The sequence below is a fragment of the Drosophila eugracilis genome, unplaced genomic scaffold, assembly GCF_018153835.1.
Source record: "Drosophila eugracilis isolate 14026-0451.02 unplaced genomic scaffold, ASM1815383v1 contig_90, whole genome shotgun sequence".
Lineage (NCBI taxonomy): Eukaryota > Metazoa > Arthropoda > Insecta > Diptera > Drosophilidae > Drosophila > Drosophila eugracilis.
The window spans coordinates 10,000,001-10,020,828 of record NW_024573812.1 but is presented as its reverse complement, the minus strand read 5'-3'; the positions used below and the strand labels follow the sequence as shown (position 1 = coordinate 10,020,828).

General features: G+C 39.5%; 3 protein-coding genes across 7 annotated transcripts in view; 2 read left to right on the top strand and 1 right to left on the bottom strand.

Moving 5' to 3' along the window:
- LOC108111939 (5-hydroxytryptamine receptor 2A) overlaps window positions 1–7,925 on the top strand; it is a 46,032-nt gene extending 38,107 nt beyond the window's left edge. Inside the window, exons 9-11 of the mRNA XM_017221609.2 lie at window positions 4,192–5,040; window positions 5,252–5,373; window positions 6,474–7,925. Coding sequence (XP_017077098.1) covers window positions 4,192–5,040; window positions 5,252–5,350 — 948 coding nt within the window. The 3' untranslated portion in view covers window positions 5,351–5,373; window positions 6,474–7,925. The remainder of the gene's footprint in view (window positions 1–4,191; window positions 5,041–5,251; window positions 5,374–6,473) is intronic.
- A 455-nt stretch (window positions 7,926–8,380) lies between these two features.
- On the bottom strand, window positions 8,381–16,573 carry LOC108111940 (beta-glucuronidase). Of its 5 annotated transcripts, none has more exons than XM_017221612.1 (9): window positions 12,424–12,519; window positions 10,554–10,903; window positions 10,181–10,493; window positions 9,589–10,126; window positions 9,390–9,533; window positions 9,250–9,334; window positions 9,017–9,193; window positions 8,808–8,946; window positions 8,381–8,744 (listed from the first exon to the last, which is right to left on the bottom strand). In XM_017221612.1, the coding sequence occupies exons 1-9, from the start codon at window positions 12,455–12,457 to the stop codon at window positions 8,578–8,580; spliced, it is 1,947 nt and encodes a 648-aa protein (XP_017077101.1). In that variant the 5' UTR covers window positions 12,458–12,519; the 3' UTR covers window positions 8,381–8,577. The 5 variants fall into 5 exon arrangements, with proteins under 5 accessions (XP_017077101.1, XP_017077099.1, XP_017077102.1 ...); XM_017221610.2 differs by lacking the exon at window positions 12,424–12,519 and adding an exon at window positions 16,325–16,573 and having other exon boundaries at window positions 8,382–8,744; window positions 10,554–10,957; XM_017221613.2 differs by lacking the exon at window positions 12,424–12,519 and adding an exon at window positions 16,325–16,573 and having other exon boundaries at window positions 8,382–8,744.
- Window positions 16,574–17,193: 620 nt separating this feature from the next.
- LOC108111990 (exostosin-3) overlaps window positions 17,194–20,828 on the top strand; it is a 4,225-nt gene continuing 590 nt past the window's right edge. Inside the window, exons 1-3 of the mRNA XM_017221718.1 lie at window positions 17,194–17,502; window positions 17,903–18,028; window positions 18,081–20,828. The exon at window positions 18,081–20,828 is cut by the window's right edge and continues 590 nt beyond it. Coding sequence (XP_017077207.1) covers window positions 17,275–17,502; window positions 17,903–18,028; window positions 18,081–20,645 — 2,919 coding nt within the window. The 5' untranslated portion in view covers window positions 17,194–17,274 and the 3' untranslated portion in view covers window positions 20,646–20,828. The remainder of the gene's footprint in view (window positions 17,503–17,902; window positions 18,029–18,080) is intronic.

Here is a 20,828-nt window from a genome sequence, read left to right as displayed (position 1 = left end):
AATGAAAGGCACACTCACACACACACACAGATAGCCCGGGAGATAGGTTGACCAAAAATAAACCCACCAGAGTTCAGCTCATTTCTCGCTTTATTATGCGACTCCAACTGCGTTGTGCCCTTTGTCCTGCCCTCAGTTTTACCTTTACCTTTAGGGGATTGAAATGATTTTTCCTCTTGGCTACCTTTTCAGCGGTCTTTCCCATCTCCGGCCAGCCCTGTGCTTAGCCATCTTTTTTTTCCAGCCCAGCTAATGTCTCATTAGCCCAGCAGCCGTCGCAGCAATATGCACTTGAGAATTCCTTGGGAAACATTTCCTGATAATGATCCAAGGGGATGCGGGGGTGCTATTAACCTTTTCTTGTCTTCCTGAGACATATTTCTAGAGGAATGAATAAAGTATATATATAGTTCTAGTCAAAAAATTAAAGGTATTCAGGACAGAGGAAAACCTTTAAGTTTTGCCAAAACGTCTATAATTGTGTAAAATATAAATTTTGTAATAAAAATAACTTGTCAAATTATATAAATATAAATTTAGCTACAGTTTTTAGGCACTCTAAAACATCTTCAATATTTCCTAAGATTCCTTGCTACCAATTAGAATTGAGATGGCAATTTGATAATTGCAAATGAAGCCGTTGCCCTGAGTGCTGGGATAAGTAACCCACTCCGCAGGATAAGCCCCAACAATCCAGGCAAATTATCCGCCACTCGACCAAAATGTCAGCGATAAAATGCAGGCAAAGCTTTCGGTTTATTTCGGAGGGAGAAATCCGGCCAGAAAGTCGGCAGGGGGCAGAATGGCCCGAACCCAAAATTTGTATTTAGCGGCCATTTTATATACTTCAATTTTCGGCCAGCGATTTTATGGCTAAAAAATAATCCAAACGGGGCCACACATTCAATAATAACACGCATTAAAGCGAAGGGGCCAAAAGCGAGCCATAAAAGAGCAGAGCCGAAATAAATTGCTTCAACGTTTTGTTTGCATTGCGACAAGCCGGGCCAATACCAATACCTTTGCATTGCTCGAAACGAGGTGGCGAAGTCAAGGCGACTGGTGAAAGGTCAGGGGGCAACAGGCAGGTGGCAAGGGGCAGGGGCGGAATCGCCAGGTTCGTGCCGGTTAAGTAATAGCAAAGTCAAATATAAGCTGTGACAAGGATACGCCTCCCCCAACCTCCTTTTGGGCATGCAAAGAGCGAAACAGAGACAAAATAACAGAAAGCGAGAAAGGCAGATTCAAATGAAAATAAGAAAGGAATAAATAACAATAGAAGTCGAAGCTTGCTGTACTCTTTCTAGCGACATACTTCCTTAATAAATTATTCTTAAAATTTAAACGATATTTCATAAAAATTATCTTAAAAATGAGATAAAACAATATCTTTATTTATTTTGAAAATTCGAAAGTAGACTGTTGAGTTTCAATTTTAGGCGTGGAAATATGCCTATCCAGTAAAACTATTTACCTATAATTAATTTAAATATTAAAAAACTACAAAAAACTAACCTTTTGTTAAATTTAAATTACAAGATTATTCCAACGCGCCCGCAAATTTTCCTCAATTTCTCTTAATTTAATAGTTTTGGTCAAACTTCTAGATAAAATCACATCTCCCCAATTAAGAGTATAGAAGCAAAATAGCAACAGGAGCCAAAAGTCAGTTAACAAGAGAAGAAAAGAGAGAGAGAGAGGTTGAGAGAGAGTGAAAGAGGTTGGCTTTTGGGGGGCCTTTGACTCCTTGACCCGTGGATTTCGATTGCGATTCCCATTCTGATTCTGGGGCGCCTAACAAGGCACTCAATACGCTTGAGTAATTGAGGAAAATATGTTGATGGCTTATGGCTAACAGCTTTCGTTTCCATTCGCTTGGCCAACATAACGCCCAGTTGCCCCTTCCACTGGCCCAATCTTGGACCTGAGATTAAATATTTACTTGGGAATGGCTTCCACACACCTCGCATTCGGTCTCCCTCCTCTTGGGCAAATAAGTGGACGACCAAATAAATAAACAAACACACTTTTGCACGCATGGCCCAAAGCAAATATATAAATTTATTATAGTTGTGTGTGTGTCCGTTAAATATAACCGAAAAAGTCTGCCAAAAACTACAACAAACATCGCGAAAAAAGTAAACTAACCGCAAATGGAAACAAAATATCTGTGGATATTTACGTTTCCAGTTGCATAATTACTAAAGCTGCACGAAAATTAATGTGGAAAATGCAACATTTTTTTTGTAGCATGCTTCAATGGTTCAGTGTCCTTCGGTGCAGGTGCAAAATTGCAAAAATTCTCGGCATTTCAACGGAGCAAACCCCTCTTTCTCATTTCCTCCTGGATTTTTTCAACCATTGTTCTCTATTGTTCGATATCTGTAAATTAAACTACGCTCTTTGCTTTGGCAATTGGATGCTTTGTTGCTGATTTGTCTTTGGCTTCACTGTGATTTGCTGTGGCTTTGATTTGCTTTGCTTTGCTCTGCTTTGCCTGGCTCCTCTTCCTTGAAACATATTAAAAATCCTGCTGCAAGGATGAGCAGATCGAATGGCCCGCTTGTGTTGGGAAACACAATTACAATGCCCATGACAATGCCGCCGGACAAATGGACATTAGAGTGGGCCTGAACGTAAATCAAACGGGCCATGGTGTACATATCTACTTCAAAATGAATTCAAATTCTCCCTTTTTGTCGAATATTTTCACTACATTTGCATTATCTTCAAAGATTTTTAAATAATAAAGCTCTAACATCTACTTTTATTATAGAAATTTACATCCTTAGCGGTATAATGACAGAAAAAAGTATATTTCTTAATTATATAAAACATTTTTGTTTTTAACACATATAATTAAGGTTAAAGGTGTTCCACCCTAGTACCAGCACATATGTCCATTGGATTCGATTTGGTTGCTTTGTGTTTATACACAATTGGCCAATGGCCATTGAATTTGATGTGAACTAAGCTCTTGTCCAGCGATTTATCCCATTTTTCCATTGTTCCCGGGACAGCAGTTTTTACTTCTCTGAATTTGAATGTCTTCCCGAGCACACCAATTACATACTCAACACAATATGGTTCATAATTTATGGCAGCATCACAGTCATAAAATTCATTTGGTCAGGCCATTAATTGAACTTGGCTTACTTTCGAGAATAATGGAGATGGTACAAAAATAATGGCCCTACGCGGATCTTCATATGATTTCCTCTCCTTTTTTTAATGGATGTAGATAAACCTTTCTAATTAAAGCTGAAAATCAAATACATTGTGCGTTTTTTAGCTTTTTATAAATCATAAAATAATAAATCAAAAAAATAGTCAAATAGTCATATCCAAATCTAAATATAGACAATATTGAAACCCATTCTTAACGATCATAAGTTGTCGAAACTATCGCTATAACCAATGGCCCACTCACATCCCTAAATATTATCGTTATCGGCAGCAAAAGGTGCCCAGCTGCGAAGTAGACACAATTTATCACACGTAAAGTTCATTTTAGCACTTTGCGGCCACTTCCGCCCGACGCTCACCTACGGCCGGGCTCAAATTACAGGTGATTATGGGAATTTTAGTGCTAGACAAGCCGTTAGCAGGATGGGCTCCTCAAATATGTACGTTACATCCGGCAAATTGCCTAGCAGCCCTTTCGAGAGTGTCTGAGGTCTGATAAAAAACGGGGAATGGGCCGCCCCTTTTTTGGACCCAAATGGCCAACGAGCTTAACGAAAGTAAATATTTACACACTGATTTTATTCATTTACCGAAATTTATGGCCCCAACGCCATGAAATTTGATGAGCAGTAAATAAATTTATGAATGCAATGCGGGTACTGATTTAAAATGCTAATTTGGCTCATGAAACTTGAATCCGCGGGTCCGAAATCGGTGAACTGTACGAGTATGCACAGCCACATAATATTTCTGATATCAAATATTGGTTCTCTAAATTGGCAATAAGTCTTACAACAATAAAATTACATTATAATTGCCTTTATATTTATTAAACCCACTTTATTAATCTATCATTATTGTAATTTTTCAAATTATCCAAAATCTTTGGTCATCCTTTTAAAAATATAGTAAATATTTTTCCAAGTGCAAGAGCATCTGGAAGTACAAACTAAATTTAATTAACTTGGGAACCAACTAACTCCAATCATCCAACTTTCATTGTAGGCACCCAGCACGTCCGGCAACCAGATAGCCACCGTGTCGCACCTGGTGGCGTTGGCCAAGCAGCAGGGCAAGTCAGCAGCCAAGTCCTCGTCCGTTGTCAACGGTGCGGCCGCATCGGGCCAAGGCAATGACGGGCAGCGGACAGAACAGGATGAGCAGGAGGATCAGGAGGAGGACCAGGATGACCAGGAGCAGAACGAACCACAACCCGCAACCGCAACATCAGCAACGCCAGCGGCAGTAACCGAGGAAGACCAGTGCAAAGCCAACGGGGTGGAGGTCCTGGAGGATCCGCAGTTGCAACAGCAGCTTGAACAAGTGCAGCAGCTGCAGAAATCAACGAAATCCGGTGGTGGTGGAGGTGGGGCCAGTACGTCAAATGCCACCACAATTACGTCGATATCGGCGCTATCGCCACAAACGCCAACTTCGCAGGGAATCGCTGCCGCCGCCGCCGGACCGATGACAACCAAAACCAGCACGCTGACGAGCTGCAACCAATCGCATCCACTATGCGGTGCCGCCAACGAATCCCCTTTGACCCCAGAGCCACGCCCCAAGCAGCAGCAGCCCCCATTGCAACATCAGCAACAACAACAACAGCAGCAGCAACTCTCTAGCATCGTCAATCCTATGCAGAAGGTTAACAAGCGAAAGGAAACACTGGAGGCCAAAAGGGAACGCAAGGCGGCCAAGACGCTGGCCATCATCACCGGCGCCTTCGTCGTCTGCTGGCTGCCCTTCTTCGTCATGGCCCTGACCATGCCCCTCTGTGCCGCCTGCCAGATCAGTGACAGCGTGGCCTCGCTCTTCCTGTGGTTAGGATACTTCAACTCCACCCTCAATCCGGTAAATTAAATATTAAATATCCGGTACATTAAACAACGCAGGAGGTTATGAAAAGATATTTCACATATTTATAGAATTTTAAGAGGGAATTACCTTTACCATCTTCAAGTTAAAAACAAAAAACTATATTGATAATGAGGACTAAAATTTAAGCTTTTCTATTCTCTATAACTTTTCCATTCAACACTGATTTAACGATTTCCTCTTGCAGGTCATCTACACCATCTTCAGTCCGGAATTCCGTCAAGCCTTCAAGCGCATCCTCTTCGGCGGCCACCGACCAGTCCACTACCGCAGCGGGAAGCTCTAGATAGTGCATGCGAAGAGGCGAAGGTAAGAGATCCTTGCTGAAACCAATAACCATCAAAAGGGATGCACTCTAATAAAACGTGTTAAAATTCCTGTCAAACTGTGCTGAAACAGATACATATTTTGTCCCAACATTCTTTCCCTAAAATATTTTTTAAATTTAAAAGTTTAAAGATTTCTTTATTAATATTTACATAAAACAAAAAAATTAACTAAAGAAATCAGTCACTTTTTACATCTTAGTCTTGTAATAATATTTTGTTGCATACTTTAATGCGCCGTTAAGCGGTTTCATAAACTTTTTGAGTTCTACTCTGGCACCATTAAGGGGAATACCTGTATAGTTATACAAATTTCTCTCTGTACCTTGTGTACACCATTTATGGTTATTGTGTTAGTCAATTTGGCCGACGGCCATGGGAAACCTCTTGAATCGATTCAACGCACACGCAATTGCATTCTTTTTATGTTATTGTCTCTGGCTGGCAAGTTTCAATTTTGCAATGTTCGAAACCTGACCCGAAATTGATATTGCTTGAGTTGAAAGTTGAGTGGAAAGGTCATGGCTGCAGCTGCTGAAGGAGTTTTGTGGGGGTTTTGCATTCCTTGACAGGAATTGAAACCATTGTTTAGGTTTAAAAACGACAGAAGAACTTTTTGGGTCCAACAGCGAAAGTTTTATCAGACCTTTATCGGACCTGTCATCTGCAGGCAGCGATGTTGGTCAATGCATTAGAATTATGCCACATTATCCACTTAAAAACATCCTCTTTATCCTCCCACCCTTAAGCTACCAAACACAAAACCAAATCAGGAAATAAGGGGGGTTTTTATCTACAAAGACGGGCGCAGAAGTTTTGAATAGTTACCATTAGGATTTGCTGAAGGAACAGCCATCTGGATGTGGCAGCAGTTAAATCTTTGCCATTTATTCATTTTCATTTCCAAAGGCAACATGAAAGTTAAATTAAGTAACATTAATTTGAAGAATTTCTGCTTAGTTTGGCGCCTCACTTACACTAACATTTCGATGAACTTTTCCGTGAATGGAGAAAGTTTTTTAGCCCCCTTGCAACAATTCACACTTTACTAATGAATCTTTCTCAATTGCACCATTTTCGCAGACGCTTCTGCTAAACTGACAAGCGGATGTTGATCTAACCTCTTCGGCTATAACCAGGCAAGGATTAACGCATCTTGTATACCAAAGACGATAAACCAAAAAAAAATGCACGACGAAGGATCAAGGAGCAGTCATATAATTATTTAGATATTAAGTTTGTAAATAGCGGATTGAATTGATGTTAAACTATGCAAATATATTCTGTTTAGATATAGCTAAATTTATAGAGCCAAGTGGAGACTGTTTTTAGAAGCAAGACGTTTAATTTGTGAGAAGAGATGCCACCAAGGAAATACAAAAGTATCTAATCAAAATAACTAGAGATCTAAGCCACTACACCATAATTGACATATATACATATAGAGCAATCTACTACAAATTTTTATGTGTTTTCCAACTTAACGTGAATTGTATAACTCGAAACTATGTTTAGGTGTTAGACTATATCTCTCTTAACTGCTTCAAGAATGGTACGTTGAGTTAGGATTGGGAATTGGGAACCAAGGCATTGGAATCGTTATAACTGAACCGAGTACTCGATTGTGTATAGCCCAGCTAGAGACATTTAATAAGCGTATTGATCAGCGATCGACTACGCATCTTAGACTTAAGTACATTTGTTGAGCATCGTACTAAACTGTAATATTGATATAGGATCGGTCTACCATATAACTTATCGAACCGGTGGAAGCCAGTTTAAATGAAATTTAAACGTATTGTTAAAGCCACAGCCTAGGTAAATTACATTTAATACTGTTGTACTATTACGTATATGTTAGATCGGTAATTATGTGTTGAGGATTTCTTTGAATAAGCTGGCATATTACGTAACTTATAAGCAGAACAGTTCGAATAACGTGTAATATTTGAAGAGCAAACTACTTTCGGGAAAAATGGGTAACACATAATTAGCTAAACCAAACGAACACTTAAAAAGAAAATACACTGCATAATGACATATATATATAAGATTAATTAAGATTAAGCCGAGGGTAACGATGGATATCACAATGTATTACCTTCATTAAACTAAAACAAAGCGAACTATTCGAAAACCAAATCAAAACTCTACGAAAACTTTAAGCCGACATCATTACCTAGTGACTAAGTGTTTGCAGATCTGTCTATCTTTAAATACCAAATACCAACTACCAATAGAAATAAAGCAAATCCCACTGGCACCATACTTAACAATAATTCGAAGACACACCCACACAATTTTTCTAGCTAAAAATGCTTTTCTTTATCTTTTTATTCATTTTTTACTTTTAGTTTCCAACAAATTGGCGCGCATTTTCAAAAGAATTATTGCTTGGTATGGGGTTCAGGGTTTTGGGAACTTTGCTTGGCAGACAGCGTAAGTTAACTTAACGAGATTACTATAACATTCATTGGCTGCAATTTAAATAAAAATTCAACTATCATGCAAGAAAGAAGACTTGGTGTTTTATTTTATAATATAAGTAATGTAGGGGTCCATAAATTAAAGTCTTGATAAGAATGAATAACTTCATTGTCAGCAATGCATATGTGCTCTTTAATTTATAGAAACATATACAATTGAAGATTTGAGACGTATTTGTCTTTATAATATTCATTTAAAATTTGAAAAGCGCGGCTTATGGTAAGGCATTGCCAGGTCGTATTCAAGCTTAACTGAACAGTGCTAAATATCAGTATTTATCGATAGTTGGCCGCCGGCCTAATACAGTACCGATTATGTTGTCGAATCAGTTGCCGCCAAGTCGCTTTAAAAATAATTTTTAACTTAACCCATTCCTAATGTCCATGCGATTTCCAATCGTCACTAACATTATTTAACATTGTTTTTATTATTTTTTATACCTTTGCTTAACTAGAATACTGCAAAACTGACAATATGAAATCCTAAAATATAAATAAATATTTATAACGCACTTTTATTTATAATCTTATGCTTACAATTACATACAAAAATACAATCAACTAGAGCTATTTTTTAATATTGTACAAGGGCAATGCAGCGGAATGGGTTAGGGTAATCAGCTAAAAATGCAAATCCGAGGTGGCAGTAATCTTATTTACAGTGTCCAAATACTTGGGTGGTATCAACGTTCACTTATCCATTAGGATATCAGGTCAGCAATATAGGTAAAGAGATCCTCCGGGAAGCTGCATTGGTCCAGATCTCTGCCCAAGGCAAAGTATCTCTTCCGAAGGAGATGTGCAGCCGCCTTAGGTTGACGGGCGCGGGTAAAAACTCCCTTTTTATTACCGCCCACGCGGGTATAGCCTGAATAAGATTATATTTTAAGTTATTAAATAATACAAAACCTTAACATTAAAAATCACTCACTTTGAGCTGTCTTAAAGTCTGCAAAATTCCAAACGAACTCCCCAATAAACCAGCCTTTCTTGCGAAGCTCGTCAAAGGCCTTAAAATGGCGGGAAAATACCTCCGTCTGGAATTCCTCCGACCAGACATAGGAAGGTTGCTAACAGGGTAATAGGGATAACATTAATCAATACTTGAATAACACATTCTCTTTTAACAAATAGGCTCACCATGTGCAATCCCTCTAGGGTATCAGCTCCATATTCAGACATGATAATGGGTTTATTGTAATGCTTATTCCAAGCGGTAGCCTCATCGATCACATTCTGGGTAACCATGTCTAGACGTCCGGTGTTTGAATACCAGGCATTATAGCGATTGAAGCTAATGATGTCCAGAGAACGACCCTGTGGAGAAATATAGATTAGATAAAGAAAAATATGGTTAATTACCCTCCACTTACCGCCTTATCCTGAGTATGAGGCACGGCAATAGCAGCCGTAATTGGTCGAGAACTATCCAGGGAACGCGTATAATTGGCCACCAATCTGCAAAGACAAATTTATACAAGAGAAGCTTAAGATTAATCTTAAGGATACCCACTCAAAGTACGAGTCCGCACTCATGCTGCCAGTTCGAGGTTCATTGGCAATGGACCACATCACCACACTCGGATGATTCCGATCCCTGTGTATGAGCTGCTCCAATGATGATTTGTGCTTGCCCAACAGCTCCTGGCTATAGTTCCTGAAAAATTAACATCTTTAGTAAGAATCCCTCCGAAGAATTAGAATAACTCAACTCTGTATCCACACTTGGACACTCGTCTATGATCATAATACCGTGCTCATCCGCAAACTGCATGGACTCCTCTGAATACGGATAATGCGAGGTACGGTATGCATTTGCTCCAATCCACTTGAGAAGATTAAAGTCCCTAACCATCAAGGCATTATCCAGACCTTTTCCTCTGATATCCGCATCTTCGTGTCGTCCGAATCCTCGGAAATAAACAGGCTTGCCGTTGATCAGGAATTGCTTTTTGTTCCAACTCAAAGTTCGAATTCCAACTTTCAGACGGTAGACATCTAGAAGCTCGTCCTTAGTGGCCAATAGTTTGATCTCCAGCTCGTACAGGTAACCGGGCTCGGGATGCATTAGGTAGGGCCACCACGGTTTTACCTGGTTAACCTGCAACTTGCCTCCGAGTTTTCCGTCTGACGTTGCATTTGCCACGAGTAGGCCTTCCTTGTCGTAGAGGTTAGTTTGAATATGCAGGACATTATCCGCCTCATTGGCAGCACTTCCATTCACGCTTACGCTATAAAAAACCTCGCCAACTGGAATCAAAAGCTAAGTTATATAGAAAGCTATACGAGAAGTTAATATCCTACCACTGGCATCCGCAGAAAGATTGGTGGTGACCTCAACCTCCTCGATAAAAGTACGAGGCGTGGTGTACAGATGCACACTCCTGTGAATCCCCGCATAGTTGAAAAAGTCAAAGGTGTAGCTCTGCACAATGGTCATTCCTCCATCATTGGGCACTTCAGTAATCCTGCCCTGCGGCACTGTCGTCTGAATCAGGGCATTGTCGCACATCACGGTTATTCGGTTCTCGGCACCGTAGTTAAGGAGATCCGTAACTTCCGCTTCGAAGGGCAGGTGACCCATTTCGTGCTTCACTACTTTCTGGCCGTTAATCCACTAAAATAAAGGATTTATAATTCATTTTACTGAGAACTTAGTTTATCTTACGATACCCACCACATATGCTTCATAATGAACACTTCCGAATCTCAACCAGATCCTTTGATCCTTTGCCCAGGAACGGGGCACAAAGAATTTCCTGTCGTACCACACCGTACCCACATGATCCCTCAAATTATCAGTGGTTATATCATTATAGGAGGCAGGCACTGGCATCGGAATCGTCGGCCTGCTCTGGCTCAACTCCTTAGCATACCATTCATCTCGTACACCCTGAGTGGGATTCGCCTGATCTGACCTCACAAAGTTCCAGATCCCGTCAAGTGAGCGAACCTCTCGTGTCTCTGATTCCCTGGGATAGAGCATTCCGCGCGTCTGTGGCACCTCCTTGTTGACCAGGATCAGAGCTATGGAGAAGTGTAGGAAGTAAAATCCAGTAACCAGGGAGAAGATGGAGAGAGCTGTGAAAACATAGATATACAGAGTGTAAAAGAGTGTTAGATAATGTATATGCAATTTATGTATATGTATGTAGTCGATGTGAAAATAACACACCGATACAGGGAGTGACAATTTTGCCTATCACAAATCTCCAGTTTCTGATAAGCGGAAAAACTCGATTATATAGACCAATGCGCGTGTTTAGTGGTAAAATTGGTAAATATTGAGCTTGGAGGGACATTTTGATTGCAAAAATATGTAATTTAGTTTTCGCACAACTGTCTTGTCGAAGAGTGTTGATAAAATAGAGCTAAATAAGCAGGCAAGAAGATAACCCCTTCGATTTTTTTAAATTGATTGTCTTTAGCTGATAAGCAGGCACATACATACGATTCATACATACATACATGAGAGTTTTGCAGTAGATAAACAGATAAACGTAACGAAAGAGATGATCGCAAAGGAGTCTACATTTAAAATGTATTATTCTATAATGTTATAAAAAACAAGACAATTATTTAATTGAAAAAAACGATTATTTTCAATACTATGAGCATTCAGATAAATAATTTTTTATTTGTATTTTAATCTAAAAAAAATCGAATATAATAAACTATCATTATTTTGCAATTCCAGTGCCTAATAAATAATTAACTTAATGTTCAAAAGACATTGATATCTTTATCTTTATTATGTTGAAATAATACATAAACAATTTTGTATCAAACCCCTTAAACGATGAAAGAAAATACCTTTTAGGAAGCCAGAAAAATTTAAATACAGAAATACGCTACTGAATTTTATTACATTTTCGATAACTTAAGTGTTTTCCCCACAAAAAAAAACCGAAATTCTATACATATCTTATCGGCCTTCCCATTTTGTCTGCCCTCATTACCCGCGTTTTTTTTTATTTATTTTTATTACTCCGATTAATTAAAGTTCTCCAATGTCAGCAATGTAACGGTAAGTACAGTAAACCCGCGATAGTCATACTCACATTAACAATGGTTTTATCCGATTTTCAAAGTCGGCAGGCGAAACGAAACGTAACGAAGAGAATCGAATCAAATGAAACCGGAAATGAAATCGGAAACTTTACTAAAGAGCATAAACAACAACAATAACATCACGATCAGGACAATGGGCAAAACAAAATGTCAAACAATGCGAATAAGCGGCATAAAGCAAAAGGGCGAAACCGAAGAGCTGAGCTTTCAAGGTGTTTAGCGAAAAGCTTTCACTCTCTTTATCTCTCTCCCAGATACAACTACAGATAAAGATACATTTATGTGTCACCATTCTCTGCTTAGATTTCGTTTTTTGTTTTTGTCTTTATTCATGCTCAGCTTTAGTTTCGTTTTTGTTTTTGTTTCGGCTTTTGTTTTGATTCTTTTTATAATGCAAATTCGCATTCGCATTGTCCGACACTTTGTTGTTGCTCGTTAAACACGTTTTCCAAAAGGCAAAAATAAACGAGACGAACATTTCAGAAACCGCCACAATCCCATAATACGCATGCAGGCGAAAGAAAACCGAGAACTTTGCCCGTTCTCACACGTTCACTGGTCGCCGGGAAACTACTTCCTACATTTATTTACCGCATCTCACATGTTCTACCCCGCTAATCAGCTGTCTAATCGCAAAAGCTGCCTAAACAGAGAAAAGCTTTAAGGAAAGCTCTTAAAATATGCAGGGTTCGATGTCACCGATCGATTTCTAATCGATTGGTATGCATTTTAAAATTATGGCCGTTATAAATCCTAGCTCAAATTTATATTCTTTATTTACTTTAATACGAAATCAGAAAACTATTATTATTAATATAATTAAACTAAAAAATTGGTTTCATGAGTTTATGGGTTTTTTGTTGCATAATAATACATTATGGTGAATCATAAAAATATAAACATTATCTCAGACCACTAAATATGAATCATTGTAATATCCCACACAGAATCTAAATAACGTAATTAAATAATTAATTTTATGTTACTTATTAATCACCCTTATTTATAAGAAAGTTTTTATCTTTTTATCCCATTTATAGAAACTTACTCTTCTTTTTGTGTTAAATTATACTTTAAATATATTTCTAACACTTTAAAAGTAAGGATTAGAACTTGGTCTTCTAATTCAAAATTTAATCTTTGCTCTTTTATTTCTTCAATTGGCTTCCACTAGAGACTTAGCGATCCCTATCCAGCTGCGACTTTATCTTACTTAAGCTTACCAAAAATGTACAGGCCTTTAAACTCTTGTCAACTTCCCTAAGATTTTCACATATCAATTAGTTTGTTTGGCGTTATGGTCTAACTGTTTCTGATTCGGAATATAAATCTATATTATTAAATGAACAGCGATTATCAATTGGTAAAGGTTTTATCGCCTTCAAAGGCTTTCCAATAAAAGAATCCACATAAAATTAACCATCAATTAACTGTTAGTCTGCTAACCAATGTAATTATTTTTGTGACATCTGTTTTAAAAGTTGGTAATAATTGTCGAATTCAATTCAATTTCTGTAGAATCCACTTAAACTCAACAATTATTCAGACAGGTGCTTATAGATCGTGATTAAGAATACACATATTAACTTAACAAAGAGCGCAAAATACCTAATTACTTTTCGAGTAATAAAGGCATAGACAGATTTAAACCTTCCACCGATCCTCGCACTGTTTATACTTTACTTTACAATGTTAACACTTTGTCTTACACATGGTTTGGCGTTTGGCAATCAGCAACTATCCTGCTGCTATACGACACCCACTGCCAATGCCACTGCTAATCGAAACGAACTGAGGTTGCACTTGCGCCGCTGGGGGCTTTTAAGGCACCAGGCCATCGGCGAAACTCCAGATATTAAAATGCCCGTCACAGCGGGCGATGCACCGTTACACACTGAATTATCACTCGAATAGAGGGCAGTTCCACACCACACCGCTCGGCTCCCTTCCGATCCATTCCGAACCGAGCCAAAAAGATTTTGAACAGAACCGGAGCATGGCCAAGTGATATGCTTACCCCAAATTTCATATTTGAGACAGGTGAGACGGATCTTCAAATGCATGTCAATTGGCTAGGAATTTTCTTTTCTGTTTGCGATCCCAACTTTTCCGGAAGAGGACCGGTTTCTTATTTGCGGCTATATACGTTCAGGGCTGCGGCGTAACTGAATCCGATTCCGAATCGGCATTTAAGTCCGAGTCCGGATCCGCGGAAAACCATGGCGGATGTACTATTAGTGGGCAAGGCAATTGCGACCGCCGCTTGCTTGTGCTTGCGGCAAAGGTCGAAGGGTTTGGGGGTTAAGGGGTTTCATGGGAGGTAGGCGGTGGTATGAATGGCTATGTAGAAGGGTGGCAATAGGAAGACACGCACCGCCACTGCACTGAATGTGCCCCTAATTAAGCCCACACCCCCCTCGACCACCTCTCACCCCGATAAGCCGCAGACGAAGCCGAAGCCCAAGTCGCTTGTCCCAAATCCAAAGCACTCGTCATTCGGGGTCAACGAATCGAGCCGCAGAGCTACAGTCCAGCTTCTAAAATTTAAATTCTATCCATATTTGATTTTTTTTTGTAACTTTGATAAGTTCTAGTTTTTTTCTCATTTTCCTTATCAATTATCAAAACATCTGGAAAAACTCAAATATTATCGCTCTAAAAGTTTGAAAAACAATTTTAGAAAACTTAGGCTCAACCATCTATAATGTGTTATTTTGAGTACAATAACGATTATTTTTCTGAATATATATATTAAATAACTGATTAGTTATAGTCTATAAAATCAATAATCTGGAGTTCAGAAGCCTAAAAAGTGCGGGATTTGGGTTTGCTATATTAAATATAAGAACTTCTATATAAGAAAACAGAGAATCAGAAATCAAACAAATTAAAAAAAAATTTAATACCGACTATAAGAACTCATAAAAGAAGAAGAAAAGCATTTAAGACTCCGGTAATAAAAGAATAATTTAATTTAATTTAAAAACAAAAATAAAACTTAAATTAATCAGGCGAACATCTTCTAAATGAATAAAAGAAAAAGTTATAAAGATAAGGGTCAATGATGGTACATAAATACTACATTATATTGATAAGAATTCCCAGTTTCCTGCTTTTATACATCTACATACTTGGGATTATTATTCTAATATCTCAATATTATAAACTGATATATTTTTTACAAAAAACCCAAGCAAAACCAGTTTTCAAAGTAAATATAGTAATTTTTCCTAGTAAAAGAGATTATTTTCTCACTTAATCACACTAGGCACGTTTTACTGTAAAAACTAAGGAAAAAGAGGGCGGAGGAATGGGAGGGAGGGCCTAAGTTTCAATTAAGTGTTGCTGGCCTGGTCTCGAACTGGAGTTTAATTAGTCTTGATTGAGAACGAAATGCGGAAGTTCTTACTCCCCTAGAAAAGGAATTGACGCACATTGATGAGTTAGCTCTTAATCCAATTTAACTATTATTTTTAGACAACTTGTCATAGTCGAGAGTTATTTGTTCTGTTTTAATCACAGACAATATATTTAAATCTAAATCTTTGTATTATTATAAATCATATTTATTAGCTAGCGTAACACATTTTCATTCCATCCATAAATATTAGCTTAACCTATTGGAACCTAACAAAGGTTATCAATAGCTAATAAGATTAGAACGTCACTGTAAATAATATTTACCTCATCACTACGCTTATAAGAGAGAGAGAATGTCATATGAAAAGTTAATTTTTGCAAGGGTAAAAGACCTTTTTAACAAAGAATACATGTCTGGGAGTTTATATCTTATCGTATAGAAAGTGATTTTTGGAAAGGTTTTATCACCTTGATGGTCATAAATGTCTAAAAGTCTAAAATCAAAATTATGAATAATAGAAAAGAAAGTAAATATTTGCAGAAACAAAAAGAAAATGTTTAATGTATAATAAATAAAAAAAAATTAGAGCAGTGTTGAAATATTTGTACAAAATTGTCTAGAATGCTCATACATTTCTACAGGAAATAAACAATTTTGCTAAAAGTTCAGTCATGATTTTGCACTAAAAATTGTTAAACCAATAGGTCATCAGTATAAACTAATCTCTAGTATTTAAAAATACAGTTAGCAAAATAGAAATGGCAAATCTTAAAACGTATATCTGTCCATATTTAAAATAGACAATGGATATCCCCTCATTAAGTCGCACCTTTAAGTGCTAAGTGTTAGGGTATCGATGGTATGTACATACGCACGCCAATTGCCATTTTCCTTTCGTTTGGCTTTCACTTTCAAGGCCCGGCCCACAAAGGCAGGCCAAAGCAATGAAAAGAATCAATGGGCGGCCGAAGAAAGTGAAAATGTCACCGACAGTAAATATAAATAGAAGCGTTTACCCATTTTGGAATATTCCGCGCAGGATTCCGTAAAATAATGGATGTAAATATGATGTGGCTGTAATTAAACTCCTTCTTTTTGTGCACTTAGGAACTATTTTTAATAGTAATAAAAGCTCAAACACAACTGGTTAAGACTTAGAAGTCATTTCGCGGCTATTAATTATCGTTTTAAGCGTTCTGCCGGTAATTAAATAAACAAACTAAATGCCAGCGAAACCGCCGCAACCGCTGATTTGAATGCGACTAAAATCGCAAGCAAAGTCTATCAAGTCGAGTTCAAAATCAAACTGTTACGAAGCTTTAAATCCGCTGTTAAATCCGGACTGTTTATTCGCTCTGTAGAGAGCAGCTGCTTAAGCAAATGTTAGCTGATATTTCTAGTTTGGGCGGTAATTTCAAAATGATGATAGCGTAAACCATGTTTACTACGATTATGAAAAAACTTACTACAATAATATTAACAATTTAAAAGGATGCAAATTTACCATAAACACTTATAATCAAATATATAATATTCTCTTTCAAAAAAATATTTTAAGTTGTAAAATTAGTATGCAAAAATCAGAAATGTTTGTGTGGTTATGTAATTGAGGAAGATTTGCCCGAAACATACGTAATATATATAATATAAATCCAATGAATACATCAATTGAGAGTATATTTAGGATGATGCATTTACATTCGCTGTTCGACATTTGCAAATTAACTTTATTTATAAAGTTGGGCTGTTTTGTTTAATTTTGTAAATTTGATATTTAAATAATGGGATTTCGGCGGGTTAATCTGATTAGCTTTTACTTTCGATAAATATTGCTGCACCGATAAATTTCTCTCTGAAGAAGTTAGAACGCAGCCCTGAGCCGCGTTGCCAACTACACGAACGCAACTCACAAAAAAGTGTAAATAAATGCGTTATTTTAGTAAAATCGCGAGCTGAAGCTGATGCCATGCCAACGGCATACGACCTTGGCCACTCCGGAGAGGCGTACCACCACCTGGACACTGGCAGTGGTGGCGGCAAGGACGCCTGTGCCCCGAACTCCTCTTCCGCTCAAATCCGCCACCCCATGGGATTACGGACGTCCTGGATGCGGCAGTTTCGCCGCTACAAGCTGCCAGCGGTGATCCTGATGTTCCTGCTTCTCGTATCCTGCATGGCTTATCGAATTCTTAGCGTAGGTATCCTGAATTAGCTATATTTTTAGAACAGGATGTAAACTCCAGTGGAAATCGGAACACCACTGCACAGGTCATAGTTTTGGCATGTCAGATAACGCGGGAATTGTGTTCACAACACATGATTGTTTTGTTGAACGACCTTTTTTTCATAATAATAATAATGGCTTATTGTTTTCTGCCTTTTCCTTAAAAACATTTCCTAATTGGGGGAGAATGTTAAACACTATCATATAAGATAGTCGTCTTACATTGACCGATTTCTCTACTATTTCACTGACCGCAAGTGTATTTTCTTAGCTTAACGTTCTTAACGTTATCAGTATATGTCAAAGACATTTACCTATCATAGATATTGTATTCTAAATGTTGATTAACTTATTACTATGTAACTCTTAGGCTGAGCAAGATGTCCCACCCTTGGATCTTCATCGCAGCTCCCCGCTTTTGGATGCCTACGAGGACTTCAGCGCCATGAGGGCGGGAGATCTAAAAATGCGCATAGAGGAGATGGTGAGGATCAAGGTGAGTATTCCGCATATCACAGCAGATTCACTGCTAACACCTCTAAATCCAGAGCACCGTATCCGTGGAGCTACGCGAACTGGAATCCCGTCGCCAGAAGCTGCAATCAGACATTAGTCAGTACAACCAAAAGATCGAGGAGCTAAAGCAGGAGCTCCTCCGGGAGCAAACGGAACTGGAGCGCCTCAAGATCTCCGTGGAGCAAGCACAGGTTGCCCAGCGAGAGGCAGTTCAGCGGAATACCCCGGACTTAGCCTTGCCGCGATCCCTTTTACCAAACACACTGCCAAGGAAAATGAATCCCATCACTGGAGGAATGGCAGCCAGCTGCGAAATGCACAACTGTTTTAATCACTCCCGCTGCAGTCTTACCTCGGGATTCCCTGTTTATCTTTACGATCCAGATGAGCATAGCGTGCAGAGGAAGGGTTACGATATCGATGGCTTTTTAAAGACCACACTAAAACAGACTTTGGGCTATAATGCTCATATAGTTAAGGATCCAAAGCATGCTTGCATATATCTGGTGCTGGTGGGAGAAGCTCTTCTTGAGCAGGATCTCCTTCGAAACAATCGCTACGCGGCACAAGAAGCGGAACATCAGCAACCTTCTACCCCGAGTCATTCTAATGACTGCCCTGTGGACATGCAGAGGCTTTACAACCTGCCTTATTGGGGTGGCGATGGACGTAACCATGTGTTGCTCAACTTAGCTAGAAGAGATCTCACCTCGCATCGCACCAACCCCCTCCACAAGCAGAACACCATGCGTGCCATTGTAGTGCAGAGTGCTTTTGAAAGAGATCAGTTCCGTCCCGGTTACGATCTAATTGTACCACCCATTTTGGGTCCACCTGGAGGAGATGTGTGGCAGGAGTGCTCTGGAATGGTGCCGGCCAGAAGGAAGTACCTGCTTACATATCAAGGAGAACTTAGGCCCAAACAAAGTATTTTGAATCCTTTGGATGCCTTTATTTTGGAGCATCTGGCTGATATGGCCAAGGGCGCTACGCAGGATCAGTTTGTTCTGCAATTCCAGTGCATCCCAGCTACAGAGCAGCAAGAGGGCGATTCCATACCAGATTGGACGCTGTGTGGATCGGATTCCTCTCGCCGGCAGTTGCTCAAAGATTCCACCTTTTCTTTGATTTTACCTCCGTTGAATGGCAGAGTGTCGTCGACTCTAATGTTGGCTAGGATTTACGAAGCTCTACGATCAGGAGCTGTGCCTGTCATCCTCGGAGCAGATGAACTGCGCTTGCCTTACGCTGAGACTTTGGATTGGAGAAGATCTGCTCTTCTACTGCCAAAAGCAAGGATAACAGAGCTGCATTTTCTTCTAAGAGCAGTTCAGGATGCAGATTTGCTTCTTCTGCGTCGACAGGGAAGACTCATCTGGGAACGATACTTGAGCTCAGTACAAGCCACTGTTGATACAGTGATTGCCAGTTTGAGGGATCGATTGGGAATTCCGCCCAGACCAGTACCCTCAGTTATAGCACAAAGTGTTTTTAACAGCACATTCATACCTTTGAAGTCCGATCCTCCTGTGGGCTTGGACACGGAACCAGAGGAATCGTTGGGACCTATAGAGCCTCCATATCCAAGTCCTGCTTTTCGCCGGAATTATACAATACTGCGAATGCAAGCAAAGGAAGCCTGGAACGATTGGTTAGATCCCTTTTACCTATATCCTCAGCTGCCCTTTGATCCTGCGTTGCCCTCGGAAGCCAAGTTCATGGGTTCGCATACTGGCTTCCGGCCGATAGGCAAAGGACTTGGAGGAGCGGGCAAGGAATTCGGCGAATCACTTGGTGGAAATTACCCCAGAGAGCAGTTCACCATTGTCATGCTAACTTACGAACGAGAGCAGGTCCTAATGGATTCATTGGGCAGACTGTATGGACTGCCTTATTTGCACAAGGTTGTGGTGGTTTGGAATTCCCCGAAGCCACCGCTAGATGATCTGCGCTGGCCGGATATTGGAGTTCCAGTGGCTGTGCTCCGTGCTCCCAGAAATTCCCTAAACAACCGATTCCTGCCTTTTGATGTCATTGAGACGGAGGCAGTGCTCTCTGTAGACGACGATGCCCATTTGCGTCATGACGAGATTCTTTTTGGATTCCGTGTGTGGCGAGAGCATCGCGATAGAGTTGTGGGCTTCCCAGGACGCTATCATGCTTGGGATTTGGGCAATCCCAATGGACAGTGGCACTACAACTCAAACTATAGTTGCGAACTTAGCATGGTGCTGACGGGAGCGGCGTTCGTACACAAGTACTACCTTTACTTGTACACCTACCACTTGCCACAGGCGATAAGGGATAAAGTGGATGAGTACATGAACTGCGAGGACATTGCCATGAATTTCCTTGTCTCTCATATAACAAGGAAACCACCAGTAAAAGTAACCTCCCGATGGACATTCCGTTGCCCCGGTTGTCCTGTATCACTCAGCGAGGATGACACTCACTTCCAGGAACGGCACAAATGCATAAACTTCTTTAGCCGGGTGTTCGGTTATACGCCGCTGCTGAACACCCAATACCGAGCGGACTCCATTCTCTTCAAGACTCGTATCCCGCACGACAAGCAAAAGTGCTTCAAGTACATCTAGTCGTAAAACTGATCCAAGAACCCCTATATTCCGACAACGGCGGCCACTTCACTTATCTTAACGAAGTGATCACCAGCTGAATGACTCCTAGATGTAAGTAAAACTTATCAGGCGTGTTCCGGTTTTCACATTTTTTTGATATATCTATCGAACCTTTTTTAATCTGTAAGATTTGCTTAACCT

What these genes read in the sequence shown, in the direction of transcription:
- LOC108111940 (XM_017221610.2), bottom strand. An exon ending in TCTTTCTGCGGATGCCAGTG is followed by an intron (nt 10,127 to 10,180) that starts GTAGGATATTAA and finishes TTTTGATTCCAG; the next exon opens with TTGGCGAGGTTTTTTATAGC. An exon ending in CTCATACTCAGGATAAGGCG is followed by an intron (nt 9,194 to 9,249) that starts GTAAGTGGAGGG and finishes ATTTCTCCACAG; the next exon opens with GGTCGTTCTCTGGACATCAT.